General features: G+C 38.4%; 1 protein-coding gene across 8 annotated transcripts in view; it reads left to right on the top strand.

Annotated features, from left to right (window-relative positions):
* LOC109402320 (uncharacterized) overlaps nucleotides 1–20,043 on the top strand; it is a 397,433-nt gene that overhangs the window by 352,605 nt on the left and 24,785 nt on the right. For all 8 annotated transcript variants that reach the window (XM_062860908.1, XM_062860910.1, XM_062860909.1 and 5 more), the window contains 3 exons: nucleotides 14,351–14,471; nucleotides 18,926–19,122; nucleotides 19,193–19,306. In XM_062860908.1, coding sequence (XP_062716892.1) covers nucleotides 14,351–14,471; nucleotides 18,926–19,122; nucleotides 19,193–19,306 — 432 coding nt within the window. The remainder of the gene's footprint in view (nucleotides 1–14,350; nucleotides 14,472–18,925; nucleotides 19,123–19,192; nucleotides 19,307–20,043) is intronic.

The following is a 20,043-nucleotide window of genomic DNA, read 5'->3' as shown; positions in this document are numbered from 1 at the left end:
AATGTGTGTATAATCCTCGAGGGATCAAGTCTCCCCATGTCACTGTTGTGTATACTAAGCTGTATGAAATAAAATATGTTAACAACAGCCTTATTTGGATAAATAAGTTTGAAAGTATTGTATTCAAACTATCTGTTGTGAAGTTTTGACACGATTTGGTTCAATTTTCACAAAGTTATTGAGATTTTTCGGAATCGTCTAAAAGATTTCTGAAGGACTGAAAACAAACCATTAGCCGTTAAAAAATAATGCAATGTACAATCGAAATCACTTGTAGCCAAAACATAGTCGTTTGTCCAGGAGTAGTTTTGGAAAAATTATGCTAGAAGAAAAATGTTTTTGATTCCAAGCAAATATGGGGGGAACAAGCCTCCCCAGGGATCAGTCTCCCCTACTGAACTAGTAGCATTTGGAGAAGTTGATTGAACTAGGGCTGTTCTGCAAAAAAAAAATTGAATTAACAGGTTGCATCCTGGGAGTTTCTAAAAAGGAGCGTTCTGAAGAATGTTTATCGATCCAGTAACGTTGTAAGGAATGATGAAAGTTGAATAAACTAGTAGCCAACTAGGGACTGGCAAAAGATCATTTCGAGAATACCGTTCTAAAAAAAAAACAATAAATAAATAAATGAATAAAGTGCACATATCAAGTGTTTTTACGTTGAATATTTCAATCACATTTACAATATTTATATTAGGGGTATTCACTAAACAGATGAAATTGCTGCGTAAGCTATGATTTTCTGCTTATTTGAAATGTTTCATGATTTTGCGAATGAAAAAAAAAAATCAAAGGTTGCCTTGGTGATCGCGATGTTTAATCAGTTTTCACAGTAAAGTGAATCCTCATTAATTTTACACATTTAAATCTGCAACTTGAATATTAACATATTTTAATGTAGGGTATCGTGCCACTTGGGCGGTGGCTTCTATAGTCGTCTGTTTGCCACTTTAACTCAGTCAATTTTGAACCAATTGACTTGAAATGTTGTACACGGGTAGATACTATACCTATCTCACCACATTCCAAAAGTTGTGTCAATTGGTTCAAATTTGACTGAGTTATAGTGGAAAACAGACGAATATAGAAGCCACCGCCCAAGTGGCGCGGTTCCCTAAGACAAATGAAGGCACAAAACGGTTTGATAGAAAAATGCCGATGACATGCTTTCCAGTTATGAATTATTGGGGATATGTTAATACCTGATAATTATTTGAAGTTTTCCTAACCATCATCCGATACCATCAATGAATGTATTTTAGAATAAAAAAAAAATGTCTGCACATGGATAATGTGGTAGGAATATTTGTATATACTACTATTCCAGATGGAAGAATCACGTCAAATTCCCCCATTCCGTTGTGAGTTAATCTAAAAGGGCAAACTTTTCGAGAGTGGGGAACGTGGAAGTAATCGTTGAAGTGCTATTGCGAGGCGTATAATAGCGATCAGAAAATGAAGCGAGCCATACTGCTTGACTTGGGAGTAGTAGAACTGCAGAGAATTTTCAAAGTCTGCTTGAGCATGATAAAACACCTCTTGGAATTGTGGAAACGTTAGAAATCTTGAAGGAAAGTTATTTGGTCGATGAAGAATTCCCGTTCGGATGATCTTCACAAGGCCATTTTCAAATGTGATCGATCGATCAGAGAAATTGAGGAAATAGGATAATTGAGGATACGGATCAGCAAATGAAGGATTTGAAGGTGCACACCGATCAAACCAGGCACGACCAACGGTGCGCAGAAACTCAACAGCAGATCGTAAAACACACCGTGGGCAGCTATTCGGGGTTACGTTAACGTTGAACCATTCGTCATTGAAATCATCGTCATCATCTAACATTTGAAAGCAGTTTTTTCGTTCAAGTCAATCATTTTTGCAACGAAAATGGATTCACTATATCTCATGTGAGGAATAGAATACAGTGAATACATTTTCGTGGTCATTGTTTTGATTTACAGGGGAAAAACTGCTTTTCTATTTTCGAAAAATGATGACGGATGCTTGAGCCTTAACCTGCTACCAAACCGACGGTGTTCGAAGGCTCGAAATCATCTTGTTTCGCATGTGGGCAGTTCGGTCATTTGGCAAATTCACCTGACTGTCCAGCACGTGTTAGTATGTGTCGTCGTTGTCGTGAATTGGGTCACTTCGAAACTGTTTGCAGGAAACAAAAACAAGGATCAGAAGCTGTGAGGAGACCTAGGAAGATCTACATTATCGATTAATCATTAGCAGCAGAGTAAGAAGAGGAAGATAAGGATAAGCGTAATGATTTTCCGGAGCATGAGCATGAGCATAGATGACAACACAATTCGTAGTTGCTACTCCGTGATTGACCAAAGCAATCGAAATTGCACAATGAACCAATGAATAGGGCTTGGGACTAGCTTACTATTCTCAATGTGCACAGTTCGAGAGCTCTCAATAGGACAGATCGGTGAAGTACTAGATTTGTAGTAATGAGCTGAATTTTAGTATGGTGAGAAGGTCAATTCTCCGTTTCTGCAATAAAATGGTGCAAAAAGCGTGGGTATTATGATTCCTTGCCTAATTTAATGCTGTTTGAGCGAAACTTTGGGCAACAGTGTTGTTATTTTCTCCATTTCTTGCAACATAAACAACATAGTTATCCATAGTTTTGCTCAAACAGCATCAAATTAGGCAAGGAATCATAATACCTACGCTTTTTGCACCATTTCATTGCAGAAACGGAGAATTGACCTTCTCACCATACTAAAATTCAGCTCATTACTACTAATCTAGTACTACACCGAACGCCCCCCATTATAGTAACGTCAATAACGGCGCCGGCCACGTCCTTGCGGTCATCGAGGATGGAAGGGAATGTTAGTGAGACAAACGTTGTTATAAAGACCACGAATCGCTGCATCTCCACGTTTGTCTCAGGAAGGAATTTTTGTTAGTAGGGTAGGGTACATTGTTAATCTTGGAGTCGCCTATGGTTGGTGATGAAATTTGACAATGGATTAATAAACACTAACTTTCGCGCACAATTGTCCACTTTTCTATACGAAAACATATCTAATAAAATAATTTTGTCGCGCGTCTCCACCCCATCAGGGAGTAGAAATTTTAAGACCATTCCACGCAGGAATACGCTGAACGCAACAAAGGACACATCAATAAACCAAACCATATGCATTTATAACAAGTTACAACATAATCCTAAACACCCACGTATCTAATGTTTTCGATTTCGCGCGAGATAATTGCGAACGCGGATGATTATGCTGGGATACTCACTCCATACAGGAGCGATGCATTCACAGCAAAGAACAACACGATACTCTCGACCATTTTTCCTCACTTAAACAGTGAGGAAAATCTTGTCACGCGTCTTCACCACAATATGAGGTAGAAGTCTTTAGTTCAATCCACACAGGGATGAGCTGAACACGACGCTTAGAGTTATATTTACTAAAGCATGTATCGTAGGATCATGATTCACTTTGATAATATAACTTCTTGATTTTGAATCATGCCGTGAAGACTTTGGCGCTATTGTTCGCTTTACGCGGAAAGCAATGGAATGGATCATTCACATCAGATGATCGATCAATGTTTCTTCTCAAAACTTAATATAGTCTGGAAAAAAAAGAGTCAGCGCCGTTACTTGAAGTGACGGACTATACAGAATGTGCTTTGGAGAATACAAAAAAAAGTCTACGTAGACAGTCTTGTAATTTTACAACGAATATTCACAATAAAATAATAGCATGAAACGAGCTCACCCATTATGTGTCTCCATCGCTGGTTGTCTGTGTATCACGACGCCGAGCAAATCACAAAGGCAAGCGCGTGAATATCAACTGGCATTTTTCAAAGGTAGTCCGTGACATTTACCTTAAATATTCCAAAACTGGCATTTTTTCCGTGACTTTCCTGCAGAACTGATCTAGCCGCACAAGTTTTTCATTTACCATATTCACAGGTTCTAAAATGAGCTGTAGGTTGTTGAGTTTAGAAATGACGAAATGAAATTTTCAGCACTGTGTATATGTAATGTACCCTTACATTTGCATCTACGTGAATGCTTTAAAATCGCGACTTCGATTTGGTGCTCTGCGAAGGCACCACCGGCGCATAATGATAAAATGCGGAAAAAAAAGAACAACTACACCCGCGTCGACCGGGAGGCTTCACGAAACTCCGAAATGCTCACTTCCGAATAGAAAATAGAAAAAAAAACGAACCACCGAAGCAAACACCCGGACGAAATCCCACCACACACTGATGCACGCTGGGTCCGCCGCCGTCGAAATGCTCACTTCCGAATAGGGAAAAAGAAAAATAATCAAACGACTGAAGCAAAAGCTCGCGACACCGGCACCCGGACGAAATCCCATCACACACTCTATAGAGGAGCAGAGGACGTCACCAAATTCAAGAAAAACTGGGTCAACCCTAGCAAAACCATTGTCGGAACGGTTGTCCAAAACCTTATGAAGAAAACCAAGAAGAAAGTGCGAGAAGTGGCAAGATCCACGAAAAATTAAGGCCTGTTCTTGTGTCATCACAAAATGGCTTCTTCAGAATCATCATCCAAATTCAACTTTACACAGTATTTCACTAATCGATAAGCGTAATGATTTTCTGGAGCCGAAAAAGGTATATTATCTGTTCTATGGAGAAAACCAAACAAATCTTTTGGATGGAGTTATTGGAGGAATCGCGGTGAAGTTTTCAATTGATTTGGGAGCAGATTCAAATTTGATTCGGCTGGAAACGTGGAAAATGATGAAAGACAGGAAGGACATTGTAGTAACGTCGACGAAAGGATCACCACGAGTTTTGAAAGGATATGGAAGCGATACACCGTACACCAAAAAAAATCGAGATCATGCCATTATCTGTTACCAGTTGGGATAAAGAGTAATCGCCGCGTCTCCTTTGTTGCTTGTTTTGTGCCTCTTTTGTCTGACAATTCTCTTCACTGATTGATACTGTATTCCTACGGGTGGACCGTATCATCGTTCCCAGTAGTCTGAGATCCAGGGTATTGCTCATGAAGGTCAACCAGGAGCCATGAAGAATGATGAAGAGCCATCTGAGAATGAAAGTGTGATGGCCTCGAATGGACGTCAAGAAATTCGTGAAACTCGATAGGTTTGAAGAAACAGTGTGAAGGATGTACGTTAGTATCGACTCCAAATCCACCGGGACCTATGATTCGACGAGAAATCCCAGATCAGCCATGGAGTGATATTGCTGCTGATTTCCTTGGTCCGATATTTTTTGGTTGTATACACTATACTATAGTCTACTATAGTAAATTATTACAGTCGCTGTATAGAAGTTGCGAGATGAATGTTATAACAGCTGCTGAGACCATCAAAGAACTTGCCATCATATTCTGTCGGTATGGGGTTCCTTCAACTATGCGTGTTGACAATGGCCCACAATTTTGCTAACAAAAGTGAAGAATTCAAGAAGTTTTGTGAAAATAACAGAATAGCCTTGGTAAATAATATACCTTTTTGGCATGCCATGAACGGCGAAGTGGAACGCCAAAACAGATCGTTGCTGAAAAGGATGCGGTTTGCTCAAGAATTGGGAAAGGCCAAGAGAGCAGACAAGCGGAAGTTTCTGCTCAAATATCACGCAACGTGCCATAGTACCACCGGAAGGTCTCCTGCTGAACTGATGTTTGTCAGAAAAATTCGTAAAAACTACCCCAAGTTGAATCTGCCAACTTAAATGATGAAGAAGTACGTTACCGAAATGCAGTATCCAAGGCAAAAAAAAGTTTAAGGAAATTCAAAAAGGAGAGTGAAGAAAAGTGATATTAGCATAGCAGACCGTGTTGTAAACAAAAGGATGAAGAAGTATAACAATTTAGAAACAGATTTTTCTGCAGAAGAAGTTATTAAAAAGGTTGGAGGGTAGGTAATAGTTAAGTCGATTAAATCAGGGAAAGACGATATGTAGCTCATTTGAAAATGGTTGAAAATAACACAGGGCCGCAGGAGAGCGATGGAATCCATGAAAAGCGTGTTAGGACAGAGCAAGGTTCAATGATTGCATCTCACACGGAATAGCAGCTAAGGGTGTTGTATGATCTTACACCCTATAGCAATAAGGCACGAGAAGAGAGAGGCATTCAGGGTCAGCGACGAATACACCTCCAGGCTGGGTCTTTGAGAGCAACCCTTCACGACGAGACGGGCCTTGTACCTCTGGATGCTCCCGTCGGTATCTCTCTTCGTTCAGAACATCCATTTATTCCGAATCGCCTTCCTTCCTTCGAATGAGACAGCATTATCGTTAAGGAAAACCAGCACATTGAGTAGGTTAGCTACATCGTTCTGGTTAGAAGGTGTGGCCATACGGGGTCAGTTGTTAAGTTAGTTCATATATGCTTGGACCCAATTCCGCTCAATAAAGCATTGAAGGTTCCCCGGCTCCAGTTTATGACAATCGACGAAATTTTGCCAGAACTAGGTCGAACGGAAGTGTTCGCCAATTTTAAAAAAGGGTTCCTGGCATGTACTCTTGGATAAGAAAAGCGACCGGATGACCTTTTGGACCACCATTCGGGCGGTACAGAACCCCCGAATCGTTCAAATGCCCTTCGGCACCTACAGCTCCGGTACTGGAAAATTTTCAAACTAAACTGCAGGAAGCAATTTAGGGACTGAATATAGCGCGCAAGTTTTGAGCAACATTTTTTTTTTTCAATTTTGAGCAAAATTGAACTCGTCAAACCGATGTGCTGAATGAGAGACTGGAGGTCATCCAATATCCAATATATTTGGACTGAAAATCCCATACAAACCTTAAACTCTTTTGCGCCAGCTCAGTTTGTAAGCGAGTGATGATGAACAAAATTTGGAACCCACATAATGGATGAAATTAAAATATAACATATCATAACGATTTTTTATACATGGAAAGTAATTTACTCTCCTCGTGTTATATTTTGTCTATGGTAAATTTATCGCGTCGTAGATCACAATGCAACCCATTGACGCTCTATTGGTTTACTAATTGGCCACTTTTTTTATGATAGGGTCAGTATGAATAATATAAGTCAAATTTAAACATGAGCAAAAGCTCTGCGGTGATAAAAATTGAATATTATAAATAGGGGAACTTACGTATTTTCGGCAGTTTTGTTCTCTTCGTCATAGGGTTTTTTTTTTTAAACCTATTGAGCTCAGAGTTGACCTCAAATCCTTCCCAACCAAGCTGAGTTATATATCTAAATTTCAGCAATTTGGACAACAACCCAAGTAACACACTTGTCACAGAAGAGTCACGGCGGTTCAAGTTTTTGTTGCGCAGATGTCACTGTGACTTACTTCTAGCGAGTTAGTATATATTTGTTAGAAGTAAGTCTCAGTGACTTCTGCGCAACAAAAACCTACGCCGCCGTGACTCTTCTGTGACAAGTGTGCTACTTGAGAAAAACCCCATGACGAAGAGAACAAACCTGCCGATAATACCCTTCGTCACCCTATATGTGACAAGTGAGTGCTGCAAATACAAATTGACAATTTTAAATATTTCCATAATTTTGAATCATAAGCCGATTAAAAATTCCTCCTAAGCTTCTGTCCTCAATGAGCTATTCACCACTTTCATCCATCTATAACGGTTCCATTCAACGTGATCATTACATTCATGAAGGTGTACCATCACCCTACCAAGTGCATTTGGAGGAAGGCCTTTCTTTTTACTACTGACTGGCTGCACCAAGTAGCACACGCGACGCATCATCGCCGCAACCCATAGGACGCCCCGGATAGTCGTAAAAGAGCAACAATAATGTAGAGAATCACGCCGCGCGATCGTATGGATGGACTAGACATTCAATGCAAGTGCACATAATAAGTGGCAACTTCAAAACGGAAAGAATAAACATTCAAGCTCGAACATGATCATAAATTCGATTCATCGCGACTAGGCTGGATTATGTATGCGCATTATCGACCGACCCCTTCCAGGTATTCCAAGCAGAGGCATGCTCGCGCTTTTACGTATAATTTGAAGTCATGAATTTAATCGCTGTTGGATCTAGCGATGCCTTCTTAGGGCTAGGCAGTAGGTTTGACCCATGTAAGGAAAAGACCAAGCTACTGAAATCGTATTCCAAGTGCGCTGCAGTCGAAGCCCAACGATCAATTATTTGTAATTTGTTTGGTTTATGTACTTGATAAATTTATTGTCAATGATCGTTTAATTCTGTTGGTGCTAGGCTAAGACCATAACAAACATAGATTTATTATCATAAGCTGATAGACACTTCGAGGAATGCTTACGGCACTTCAACAAAGTATGTGTGAATTAATTATGTTGGTAACGGTCAAGCTGTGATCTTTTCTAGCGCCTATACATACTAGTTTTTTTAACATTTCACAACATGTAAGAATGCACATTGTCTGTCATTGGAGCTTGTATTATAAACTGAAGGGGAACTGCGGCCATAACGCCCATAGGGGGCAAGTTGCGCCACCCTTGTTTTAGGCAAACCACGTTATTTTCAGTACTTGTTATAATTGCATTCGCTAAAATAAGAATAAAAATGCTTCTTTACATTTAAGTTTACATATTTTTACTAAACAAATTGTACAAAAACTTCGAAAAAAGATTTTGGTTACTTTTGATGTAATTTTAGCCTGTCAAATGTTTGCACTTTTTAACATCATTTAAAAGATTTTTTTTCTCGCTATCCCCACAAACTGTTTTGCACACTCCCATTATTTGTGTACCAAGCGGAAAAAGTATCGAATTTGACCCTTACAACTTTTTTACAAGGGTCCAAACTTCTGAGGCATATGTGGGGTAAAATGCCCACCCCTAGTTATTTACATTAAAATAGCCATTTAGATCCAAATTCTGGCACAAATTATGTGGAACACAAGTTGGAACCAAGCAACAGCACAATTTTACTATTAATAAGTTCACTAATCACACAGCCATGCGTCATTTTGTAGTAATTATTGATAAAACAGCTCACTATGACGTTTACATGGAATTGACCCATAATTACAGGTGATCCATAATTATGTAATAACTGTATACCATTCACGAACAATAATAGTTGACAATAAACCAGGCGCGCAAGTATATGTACACAATTTGGCGTCCTGGCGTTAGCTGTGGCTAGTGGCGCGTTTTACCCCGCATTAAAACTAAATTTCTGAAAATCAAACTTTTTTTCAAACTTGAATTTTTCAGTAATAAAACATAAAACTGGTTTATGGTTTCTTCCATTTGGAAGGAAACATATTGGTGCTTCATGTTAGTGCCAAAAAAATGTGTATTATAAAGTGTTTCGTGGTTAAAATTGGACTCTTCCTTAACGTGGGCGTCTTACCCCCAGTTCCCCAACTACCATTTGTTTAAATTTTCTGGACGGACATGTGCTCACAGCACGCAGGTGTGCGTCTTCATCGGCCGCCTTGGATTTGTCCGGAAACAAATTTCCGCATTTTCATGTCAATTGTACCTACGGGTCGAATCGGAATAGGAACATTAAAGGTTATTACTCGTCATTGAATATGAACAGTGCTGTCTGCTGCTATGTGTTATGCAACTCGAATTTAGAAACACTCATCAAGCCTCGACTTGAGCCGCAGTAGTCTTTATTTTGCAAGACAATTTAGGGATGTCAGAATGCAAAATAAAAAAACCCAGATTAATCCACCTAGTGGTGATAGTGCCTTTCTCGTCGAATACAGGAGATAGGCAAAATGATCGGTAAAGGCAAAATTCTCACTTTTCATAAAATAGTTATCTGGCTTTTCATCTTTGTGTAACTTTGTCATCTTCGCCAATGTTTATTTCAGCACACTTTAGGCTATATATTATTATCATTGGAACACGATTCATGTAAAATTTGGCTTCCTAACGAGAAAAATGCAGAAAATGTAAGCAGTAATTTTAGAAACAAAAGGAGTTTGAAGATTGAAAAAACTGTATAAGGTGTTGATGCGATAAAATTATTATTTTTCCATTAAATGTTGATCCATCCTATTATACATTTACGCCGCAGGAATCTAAAATGGTGTGATTTGAAGAGATCGCTTTGGTCTTGATTTTGTTCTCTTGCATAAATGAAAACTTTGACCATTTCTTCACTTATAATCTTACCCAACGTTTACAGGCTATCAAAAAGCCACGATTTGAATTATCGATTTTACATTTATTTTGTTCACTTTCATAATTCCGCTTTTTCATGTGCAGCTTGCATGGGTCTTGTTAAATTTTACGTTTGACCACTTCCGGTGGGACACCTAGAACCGATTCCGGTTGTCTCAAATATGGTCTGATACTATGTTCTTGTCAATTGTTCATCTCGGATTTTTTTTTTTTTTTGAAAAGTCGCGATTTTATTTATGTATCGCATGCATGATTTTGGTTCACTTCTAATAAATGATTTCTGATGGAACACCCGCAACCGATTCCGAAGTATAATTACAAGTTCTAGATGTGGCCTGAGACTAATTTCTTGTTGACCGTTCATCAGATTATCAAAAAACGCCGCTATGGTTTGGATCCCTTCTATAGTTTACCACTTTCGGCGGGTTACTCGTCTCGTCACTAGTTCTGGAACACTACCGGTTCTCTCAAATAAGGTCTGAGATGATTTGTTTTTTAACCGTTTATCATGTTACTGAATAAGTTATTGATATGTCGCATGTATTAGTTCTCTTTTACATTTGACTATTTCTGGCGGGACACCCGGAATCGGTTCCGTAACACACTGATATGGCTTGCGTCTATTTTCTTGCAACTGTACATCATGTTACCTAAATAGCTAAATGGGGTATCGCATGTATGGGTTTGGTTTCACTTTCGGCCTGGAACCTGTTGCGGAACACTACCGATAGTCTCTTGAATAGTCGAAGCCTATTTGGTTGCTAACGTTTATTAGGTTATCACAAAAGCCGCACTTTGCTGTGTCGCATGCATGGGTTGGGTTCAACTTTATATTTAGCCGCTTTCGGCGGGAAACCAGGAACTAATTTCGGCACTACTGACAGTCCATAATGCGGTCGTAGCGTACTTTCTTGATAACAGGTCATCAAGTTGTCGGAAAAGCTGCGATTTAATGTGTCGCATGCAAAAGTATTGCCAACTTTTATATACGGTCACTTCCGGCGGAACACCCGGAACTGGTTCCGAAACACTTCCGGCTCAGATATGGTCTGATACTGTTTTCTTGCTCACTGCTCATCAGGTTATCGAAAATAGCGCAGTTTGATGTGTCGCATACACGGGTTTGGATCACTTTAATTTTTGGTCACTTCCAGCGGGACATCCGGAACCGGTTCCGAAACACTACCGGTTCAGATATGGTTTGAGTCTTTTTTATGCCAACCAGTCATTGGGTCATCAAAAAAGTCGCGCTTTGATATGTCGCATAAGTGGATTTGGTTCACTTTTATATTTGGCCACTTCCGGCGGGACATCTGGAACCGGTTCCGGAACACAACCGGTTCAGATATGGTCTGAGACTGTTTTTTTGCTACCTGTTCATCAGGTTATCAAAATTGCCACAATAGGATATGTCGCATGCATGGATTTGGTTTACTTTTAAATTTGGCCACTTCCGGCGGGACACCCGGAACCGGTTCCGGGACACTACTGGTTCAGATATGGTCTGAGACTGTTTTCTTGCTAACTGTTTATCAGGTAATCCGAAATGCCGCAGTTTGATGTGTCGCATGTATGTGTTTGTTACATTTTTATGTATGGCCCCTTCCAAGGATACTGGTCCGGAATAGAAAATAATGGGACCAGATTCCGCGTCGAATGAACCGTCGGTCATTCAAATCGGTTGAGGTTTACTGCCAAAAAGTGATGTGAGTTTTTTTGTACACATACACACATACACACATACATACACACACACATACACACACAGACATCACCTCAATTCGTCGAGCTGAGTTGATTGCTATATGTGACTCGACCCTCCGGGCCTTCTATCAAAAAGTCATTTTTGGAGTGAACATATAGCCTTTCCAGTACACTTAGTGTACGAGAAAGGCAAAAAATAAAAACTATTATAATGGATTATTCCACATGGACTGGATGCATGTTCTTGAATTGAAGATCACTATAGCTATAGCCATGCAATAATAAAGTTGTTAATGCCTCATTCATATCGAAGCAAATAAACCAATCAAATCATCTCCCTTTCAAGATTTGCAGGTAGTGTATAGGTAAAAGTCAAAGAGATGTTTGGGTTGTCTCGGACTCAAAATCTTGCTATATTGAAAAAACTAAAATGTCGCCAACCATACTAATACAGTCATTGAAAAATAAAGAAGAATGTATTTGCCACTTCGTTGGAATTCAAGTTCATAGTTTTGCCTGACCATAAAACAACACTTTTCTCCTCTGTTATTTCCGTTGTTTTTGTGTTTCTTCCTCTCCATCTCCAATTACATATGCTGGGCCTCACAACGATGAGTAGGTACCATAGTTTCATCTGTGGCGTCTCAGCGTAGCTCAACATCTTAATTTATGAAACATATAAATGTGAGTGTAATTTTTCTACCACCTCCGGCTAGAGCAGGCATGCCCGGTTTTAACGTAAAATATAGACTTCAACAGGTTAGCCCTTTGATGAAACTGTCGACGATGAGGAGAAGGCAGATTTTATCAATTATCTTACATATAGGCAGTAGGCCGTTCCTTATTTTGCAAAATTTAGAAATGTTATAAGTTCGTTAGTGGAAAATGATCGTTTTAGCTAAAAAATGATCGTGTCAAAATTTGAAGTCCGTATCTCAAGGCTAAGTGGTCCCTCAAAGGGCCTAAAGTTGTCAAAATTGTATGGGACCAAAAAAACATGAGATTTTTTTCGACAAAAAAATACGCTATTCCACTAAATCGGTGATTTTGGAACCCTATAGGGCCAAAAATGTGCTTAGATTTGCGATATCTCTACTCGTTTTTGAGTTATTGAACAAAATAGGGTAAGTTTCCTTCGCGATCTAAAAAAAATGGTAAAAAATGCTGATTTATCAGTTGTTTTTTGTCAATATCTTGGAAACGAGTAGAGACATCGCAAATCTAAGCACATTTTTGGGCCTTTAGGGTCCTAAAATCACCGGTTTTAATGGAATAGCGTATTTGTTTTGTCGAAAAAAATTTCATGTTTTTTTGGTCCCATACAATTTTTGACAACTTTAGGCCCCTTGAGGGACCACTTAGCCTTGAGATACGGATTTCAAATTTTGACACGATCATTTTTTAGCTAAAACGATCATTTTCCACTAACGAACTTATAACATTTCTAAATTTTGCAAAATAAGGGACGGCCTAATAGGCAGGCATCCAGGGGTTTAAAACTATGGATTTTTTTCAGCAATGCTGGCAATAGCTTTGAATAACGTTCACTGAAATAGACAAAACCATATGTTTCATTTGATAATGCAATAAATCAACCTTGCACCACCGTTACTTGTCGTGCCTCTCTTCAACTTAGTTTTAAGCGTTTTTACATTTCCTATTGAAGGGATTTCTTTGCCTACGATTGCATGAATTTGTACATATACTAGCTCAATGATACACTATGTCCAGGAAGTCTAGAAAATGTTTCGACCGGAACGGGAATCCAATCTGCCGTCTCTAGATTGGCGATCAAAAGCCTTATCCACCGTTGAGAAAAATGTATAATACGCTTGGTATGATTTTTGTCCTGTGGTTCCACGTTGGCAGCACTGGGCTTCGTTTAATAATATTACGACTCTCACTGGAAAAATCTTTTTTTCTAATCTTGTTGCATAAATATCTTTTCACCTCTAAGTGCTAGTACTTTGATTTGCTTTTGGGTGATAGCTTCAAAGCAGCTTCTTATACAAAATTCACAAAAAGCGCTCACTGAAAAATATTCCATTATGGATATGATTGCTCGAACTACGAAGCTCATTGTAAAAACCACACTAAAACCAAACCCGCATGCTGACCCATAACGACCATAGAGCACCAATTGCCAGATGCTACCCACCAAAGGTCGATTTCTATCCATCACGACGATGGCTTTCATCGGTGAATTACTGGCCACATGCCGCTGCGAACGTTTTTTTTTGTCTCCCAAGGGAAACTTTCCACCAGCCAGCGTCGCTGATGACCATCGCATCGACTGAGGATGAAAGTCGTGCAGCTTTCATCGTACATCCGTTTATTATTATTACTGCCGAGCAATAACTCATTGATTCCGATTTGCGGTGTGGCTTTCGGGATGATCATCACGAGTCAGATCATGATTATGATCTGGTGGTCGGTGTTACAAACTCACTAGCTCTACGTCTATTTTGTGCTCAACCCACTAATTGTTTTTTTTTTCTTTGTTCGTTCGTTTCAGTGACATATCGTACTGCTCCTACCAGATGGCACCAAGCGCCGGGAAAAGTCCTCCCGGAGGCACACAGATAGGCCCACCGGATTTGAACGAGATGACCCTGGGCTGGAATTCTAACATCAAGGTATGCGCCGTGAATTACTGGTTGAAATATTGTAGATCTATCAGTAGTGATAGTAATGTTTTATAGACTTGTAACAATTTTTTTTTCTGCGACTTTTTTTATGACTAATACTAGGGTATAAGTTCCCTTATTAAGCATGTGGCTCCCATTTTCATCCTACGAAAAAACAAGGGATTGAAGCGCTGTTTGTTTTGTTTCTTATTTTTGTATTTTTTGTTAGAAGTGAGCACTCATGTAAACACAACGAACAGAATCAATCGGTGCCGTAATCGTTTATTTTCGAATAGGAGACATTCCACGCACTTCAACACCGCGGTTTTTGAACTTCATTGAACGATATTTCCGGGCTCCTAGTATCGATTTTGATGCACCAAAATGAAGATTATTATTTATATTCTTCTAAAAGTACCTAAACCTTTGAAAACTACTTCTATAAAGTAGCAAATTCCTTGGCGTTCGGTCAAAATTCGTCATTTATTGTGATGGTATCCCGTTACGCTGTATTTTTTTTTATTTCTTTCGTAGTACAAAGGTTCAATTCCCAACTACAATGCATAAAATAAATCATCTATTCAAATCCGATCGTTTGATATGCTGGTTAGCATGTATATACATTTAAATTTTTGGAAGCAAAAGTTTGATCCTCGCACATAACGTAACGCGTGGAATGTGTCATAGGATGAATATGGGAGCGTGAGATTGCTGATGGCACACAAACCCTATTTATTGGATTTGGATTGTTTTTTTTTTTTATATATAAAATAACAAAGTAATATTTTCAAAAACGGCTTCCATACACAGTTGAAGGAAGTATCAAAGTAGGGTCTTGTACCATTTGGGCAGGTATACCTATTTTGGGTACTTGCCGCTATAACTAAGTCAATTTCAAACCGATTGATTCAAAATTTTGTATAAAGTTAGGCACGCACAGTATCTAACACTGTACAAAAATTCAAATCAATCGGTTTGAAATTGACTTAGTTATAGCGGCAAGTGCCCAAAATAGAAACACCTGCCCAAATGGTACAATACCAATACTGTAGCATATGCTTTGATCGCTGAAATTTTTGGAATGTACTTTTTTCTTGTTACTGAGTTATGGTCAATTATGTGAAAATGACCGTGTAAGACTATATTATATGGTAATTTTTCACAAATTTTGCCATATTTAGAAACGAAAATTCAGTGCATTCCAAAAATTTCAGCGATCAAAGCATATAAAATTACCTCCTCAAAAACATTTTTTTTTAATTTTCCACGAGTTCGGACAATTTCGGAGTTTTTCCGGCTTTTCTTTATGAATTTTCTCAACGGCGAAAAATTTTGTGGAAAACTTTTTCCATTTAATTTTTTTTTTGGATTCCTGAGAAAATTTGCTTTCATTTTCATTAAAAAACTTTGTTTCTACGATGCTTCGTTCTTGAGTTATGATTTTTCAAAGAAAAGGCTTTTATGGCACATTTGGCCATTTTTCAACAAAATTGGCCATAACTCAAAAACGAAAAAAAAGTGCATTCCAAAAATTTCAGCAATTAAAGCTTATGAAATAACCTTCTCAAAAATATTTTTTCGAAAATTTTCCACGAGTTCGAACATACTTTTTCCGGCTTTTCTTTACGAATTATCTCAACTGTGGAATATTTTGTGGGAAAACTTTTCCAGTTCATATATTTTTTGGATTTCTGAGAAAATATGTTTTCATTTTCTAAAAAAAAACTTTGTTTCTACGATGCTTCGTTCTTGAGTTATGATTTTTCAAAGTAGGTAGTGTCAGGGGAAAACAAAAAATTTCCACCTGAGTTTTCCGGCAAAATAGGCGACTCTGAATTTTCCTCAATTTTTTTTTTTTTTGTTCATATACCCATGAGCCCCGCCTATGGAAAAAGTTTCTTGAAAATCTTAGACCCTTCGGCCCATTTTGTACGATAATAAAAAAAAAAATGCCCTGTACGGACAATTGTTTGATACACTGTATATGGCGATAGTACGCTATTATCACCTACTCATACTAAACGATCGCAAAATCATCAGTAGATCATTCTATCACAGTAGATGGTTCTATCACAGTAGATGGTTCTATCACTTTAACGCCGTAAATATAAGAATTTAAACATAATGTCCTTATGATGAAATTTGTTGGAAAACAATAATCTACATTTTCTAATATTAGGGTTCTGAACTTAGATATAGCTAGTTTTTAGGCCTGATTTTTAATATTTTTTGCTCAACTCCTACAGCATTGGTGCCAAAGAAGCAAATAACCAAAAAACGTTAGAGAATATGATGCCGTTTTAAAATATCAAGCTTATTACGTATATTAGGGTGTTCCAGAACGAAATCTATCTAAAAACAAACTTTTTAAGATTTTTCTGATTACAAATGTGATAATTGCACATGCTTCCTTCAATTTTATTGGCTCACGTTGTTCGGAGAAGTTGTAGAAAACAAGTATAGCTTCCAATTTCTGCCGAAAGAATTAAGTTTTGACAAGTTTTAGTGTAGTTATGATTTTTTGAAGTTCAAAAAAAGTCGAAAAACACAAAATTGATTTGATGCACCCCTTAATTTCAATGGATTTGGCTGAAATTTTGACCAGTTACTTCTTTTAGGATGGTGAACTTGAGAATCAGAGAACATTTTTGAAAAGGTAGGCAGGCCCGGATTAAGCATTGTGGTGACCGAAGCCCGAGCGGATGTGGATGCCCCGCAAAGGTACAAATTCGATTGAGCAACAAAGTTTTTCTATGTTTACGAATAGTACTTAAGCAATATGGAAAATAAAGATAACGTGTAGCAACCAAAAATGGTTTTTGTGGGGCCCCTAAAATGTGGGGGGCCGGAGCCCTGCAAAATTCCCTCCAAAATTCCTTCTGGGATTTCTACAAAGATTCCTACAGATTCTTTTCTTAGAATTTTCCCAGCATTCCCGGTGGAAATCCACTCACACCAAATACTTTTTTTGCGCGGGAATTTTCGTTGCCATAATTTCTATTTTGAACCTATTGAACCTATTGATTCAATTTTATGAAAACAAATAAAACTGACAGTGTCTCTGCAATTGTATAAATCTTATAAATGGTAAAATCTCAGATGAAAATACTCTTGATAAAATCTCTAAAGGAATCACTTGTATAGAAATCCTTGGAAAAAAATCTATTAAGAAATACGTGGAAAATCCCAGCAAGGATTTGTATATGAATCCGTGGGGAAACCTCTGGAGCAATCACTGCCCAAATTTCTTGGAGAATCCCATTTGGCATTCCTGGATTTCTTCAAGGATTCCTCATAGAATTCCTCCAGAAATGACTGATGAGATTCTCTTGAAATTTCTGCTGAGGTTGTTTCAGCAATTCTTCCAAAGATTCCTCCAGGGAATCCACTGTCAGGTTTTTCCAAGAATTCCTCCTGTTATTCATCCAGAGATTGCTCCAAAAATTCCTCCCGAAGGCCTCTCAGGCCCTCCAGGAATGGCTGCTAAGATTCGTCTAAAAATTATCCTTGTGACTCCTCAAGAGTTCTCCGTAGATGATTTCGAAAAATCCTTTAGAGGTTTCTTCGCGGATTTCTCCAAGGAATTTCTCAAGAAATTCCCCTTGGAATGCCCATTGTTGGGTTGATGCCTACAGGAATTATCCGTAGGATTTCTCCAGAAGTTCCTCTTGTGGGTCTTCTAGGGGTTTTCAAAAGACTCTTCCAGATGTTCGTCCTGTGGATTCTCTAGATTTTTTAGGATTTCTTCAGGAATTAGTCAGAGATTACCTAAGCCTGTATAATTAGCCTAAACTGAAATACACAGAAATAAAAACCAAAAAAAAATCCAGGATTTACCTTTATAAATTCTAGTTGGTATTTATGCAGTGATTCCCTGCTGTAATTTATTCTTGGATTCCTACAGAAATTATATGTGACATTTGTTTTTAGAAATTCCTTAAATGCATTATTCTTACTAGACATCCTCTTAAGATGCCTTTGAGAATATCTGTTGAGATTGCTTCAGGAATGCTGGTAGGATTCCTCAAGCAATACCTGCTGAAAATTCTTCAGGAGTTCTTGAAGGACTCTCGAGAGCAAATTCCCTCTGAAATTGCTTGAGAAATCCCTGCAAAAATTTCTGGAGAAGTCCTAGTAGAAGTTCCTGGAAGTACCCAGCAAGAATTTCTAGAGGTGAACTGAGAAAAAATCCTGGAGGAACCTTGCAGAAATTCTTGGGTGAATCATGACAGGAATTTCAATACGAATTCGTGGAGATATCTGTAGGGGAATCTCTGCAGAAATTTTAAGAGAAGTATCATCCGGCATTCCGCAGGAGTTCCAAAAGATTTTTTTCAAAAAATCTCTAGGAATCCCTTTTCGATTTTCTTCTAGGATTTCTATTTACTATTAGTTTGAAAAGACTTACAATGGTGTTTACTCAGTGCAATAATATTCAATCAATCTTCATTTTACCATTCCAGCAAGAGAACCAGCGTCCACCAGTGTTCAACCCGGAGGACTACGTTATTTCGTTGAAAAAATACGGCCGCCGCGGAACAAATGGAAACTTCAAATCCATTTACGATACATCACCTGGCGAAGAAGTCAAAAATGATAAGCAACAACAACTTCCCGACAACCGATCTCACACACTTCCGCACAAAAATTCGGAGTACAGGTATAATCACCGGCTTGAGCCCTAAAAAACACACTTTTCCAACATCACAAATAATACTTTTCCAACATAGATCGCCCATACCAGCTCCACCGGAAATGGACAGTGAAATGACACTGCGTCAGTTTGGTTCCGTAACAGACCTGCTCACAAAATTGCGGGCAGATTTGCGTGCCTCCTTTCCCAGGTATGACTCGTCGCATCTCTCAAATGCAATCACTTTCTCCTTACCCACAGTCAGTTCAGTGCGTGTGTACAAACGATCCATTAGCAAACTAATTCTACCAATATGGTCAAAATTGATGGTTTGGTACCATCGCTCCGTCATCATCGTTATTAACAACATCATCATCCATCATCATAAGACCGACAGTAGGCAAAAAGGTGTGCGATGTCCAGGGCGAAACAAAGCAGGGGTTATTATTTCATGAATGTTTTCAAAACATGGGTCAGGATGTTGAAATTTAATTAGATCCACCAAATTGCACTAATCAAATGAGTGGGTGACTGTTTCAATTTACCATGTTAACCTAAAAAAAACAAATATTTCTCAACAAAGATGTTCTTTCAACTATTATATTGCAATGAGATACTTTCTCAATCATAAATTATTGACACTGAAATAAATAAAATAGGACACAGAGTCCTATAATTGAAAATTAGTTGTTGGGTTTTTGTCTGATTCCCGTCATACTAAGCACCGACCAATAATGATCGAGTTTATTATTGCAGCTCGCCTAATGCCCCATCGCCAGTTTAATTTCAATGACAATTTCATAAATTTGCTTTCATATCATGTTAAAATATATTGTAAAAGAACTACTACTTCCTTAAAATAATAATATTGAGTAATTCCCCTCAAATTCTCCTCTCTCCTCTCTCTCTTCTTGGCGTAACGTCCTCACTGGGACAAAGCCTGCTTCT

This window comes from Aedes albopictus, chromosome 3 (assembly GCF_035046485.1).
Source record: "Aedes albopictus strain Foshan chromosome 3, AalbF5, whole genome shotgun sequence".
NCBI classification, from domain to species: Eukaryota; Metazoa; Arthropoda; class Insecta; order Diptera; family Culicidae; genus Aedes; species Aedes albopictus.
Note: the sequence above shows the minus strand (reverse complement) of the source record. Positions and strands in the feature narration are given on the sequence as shown.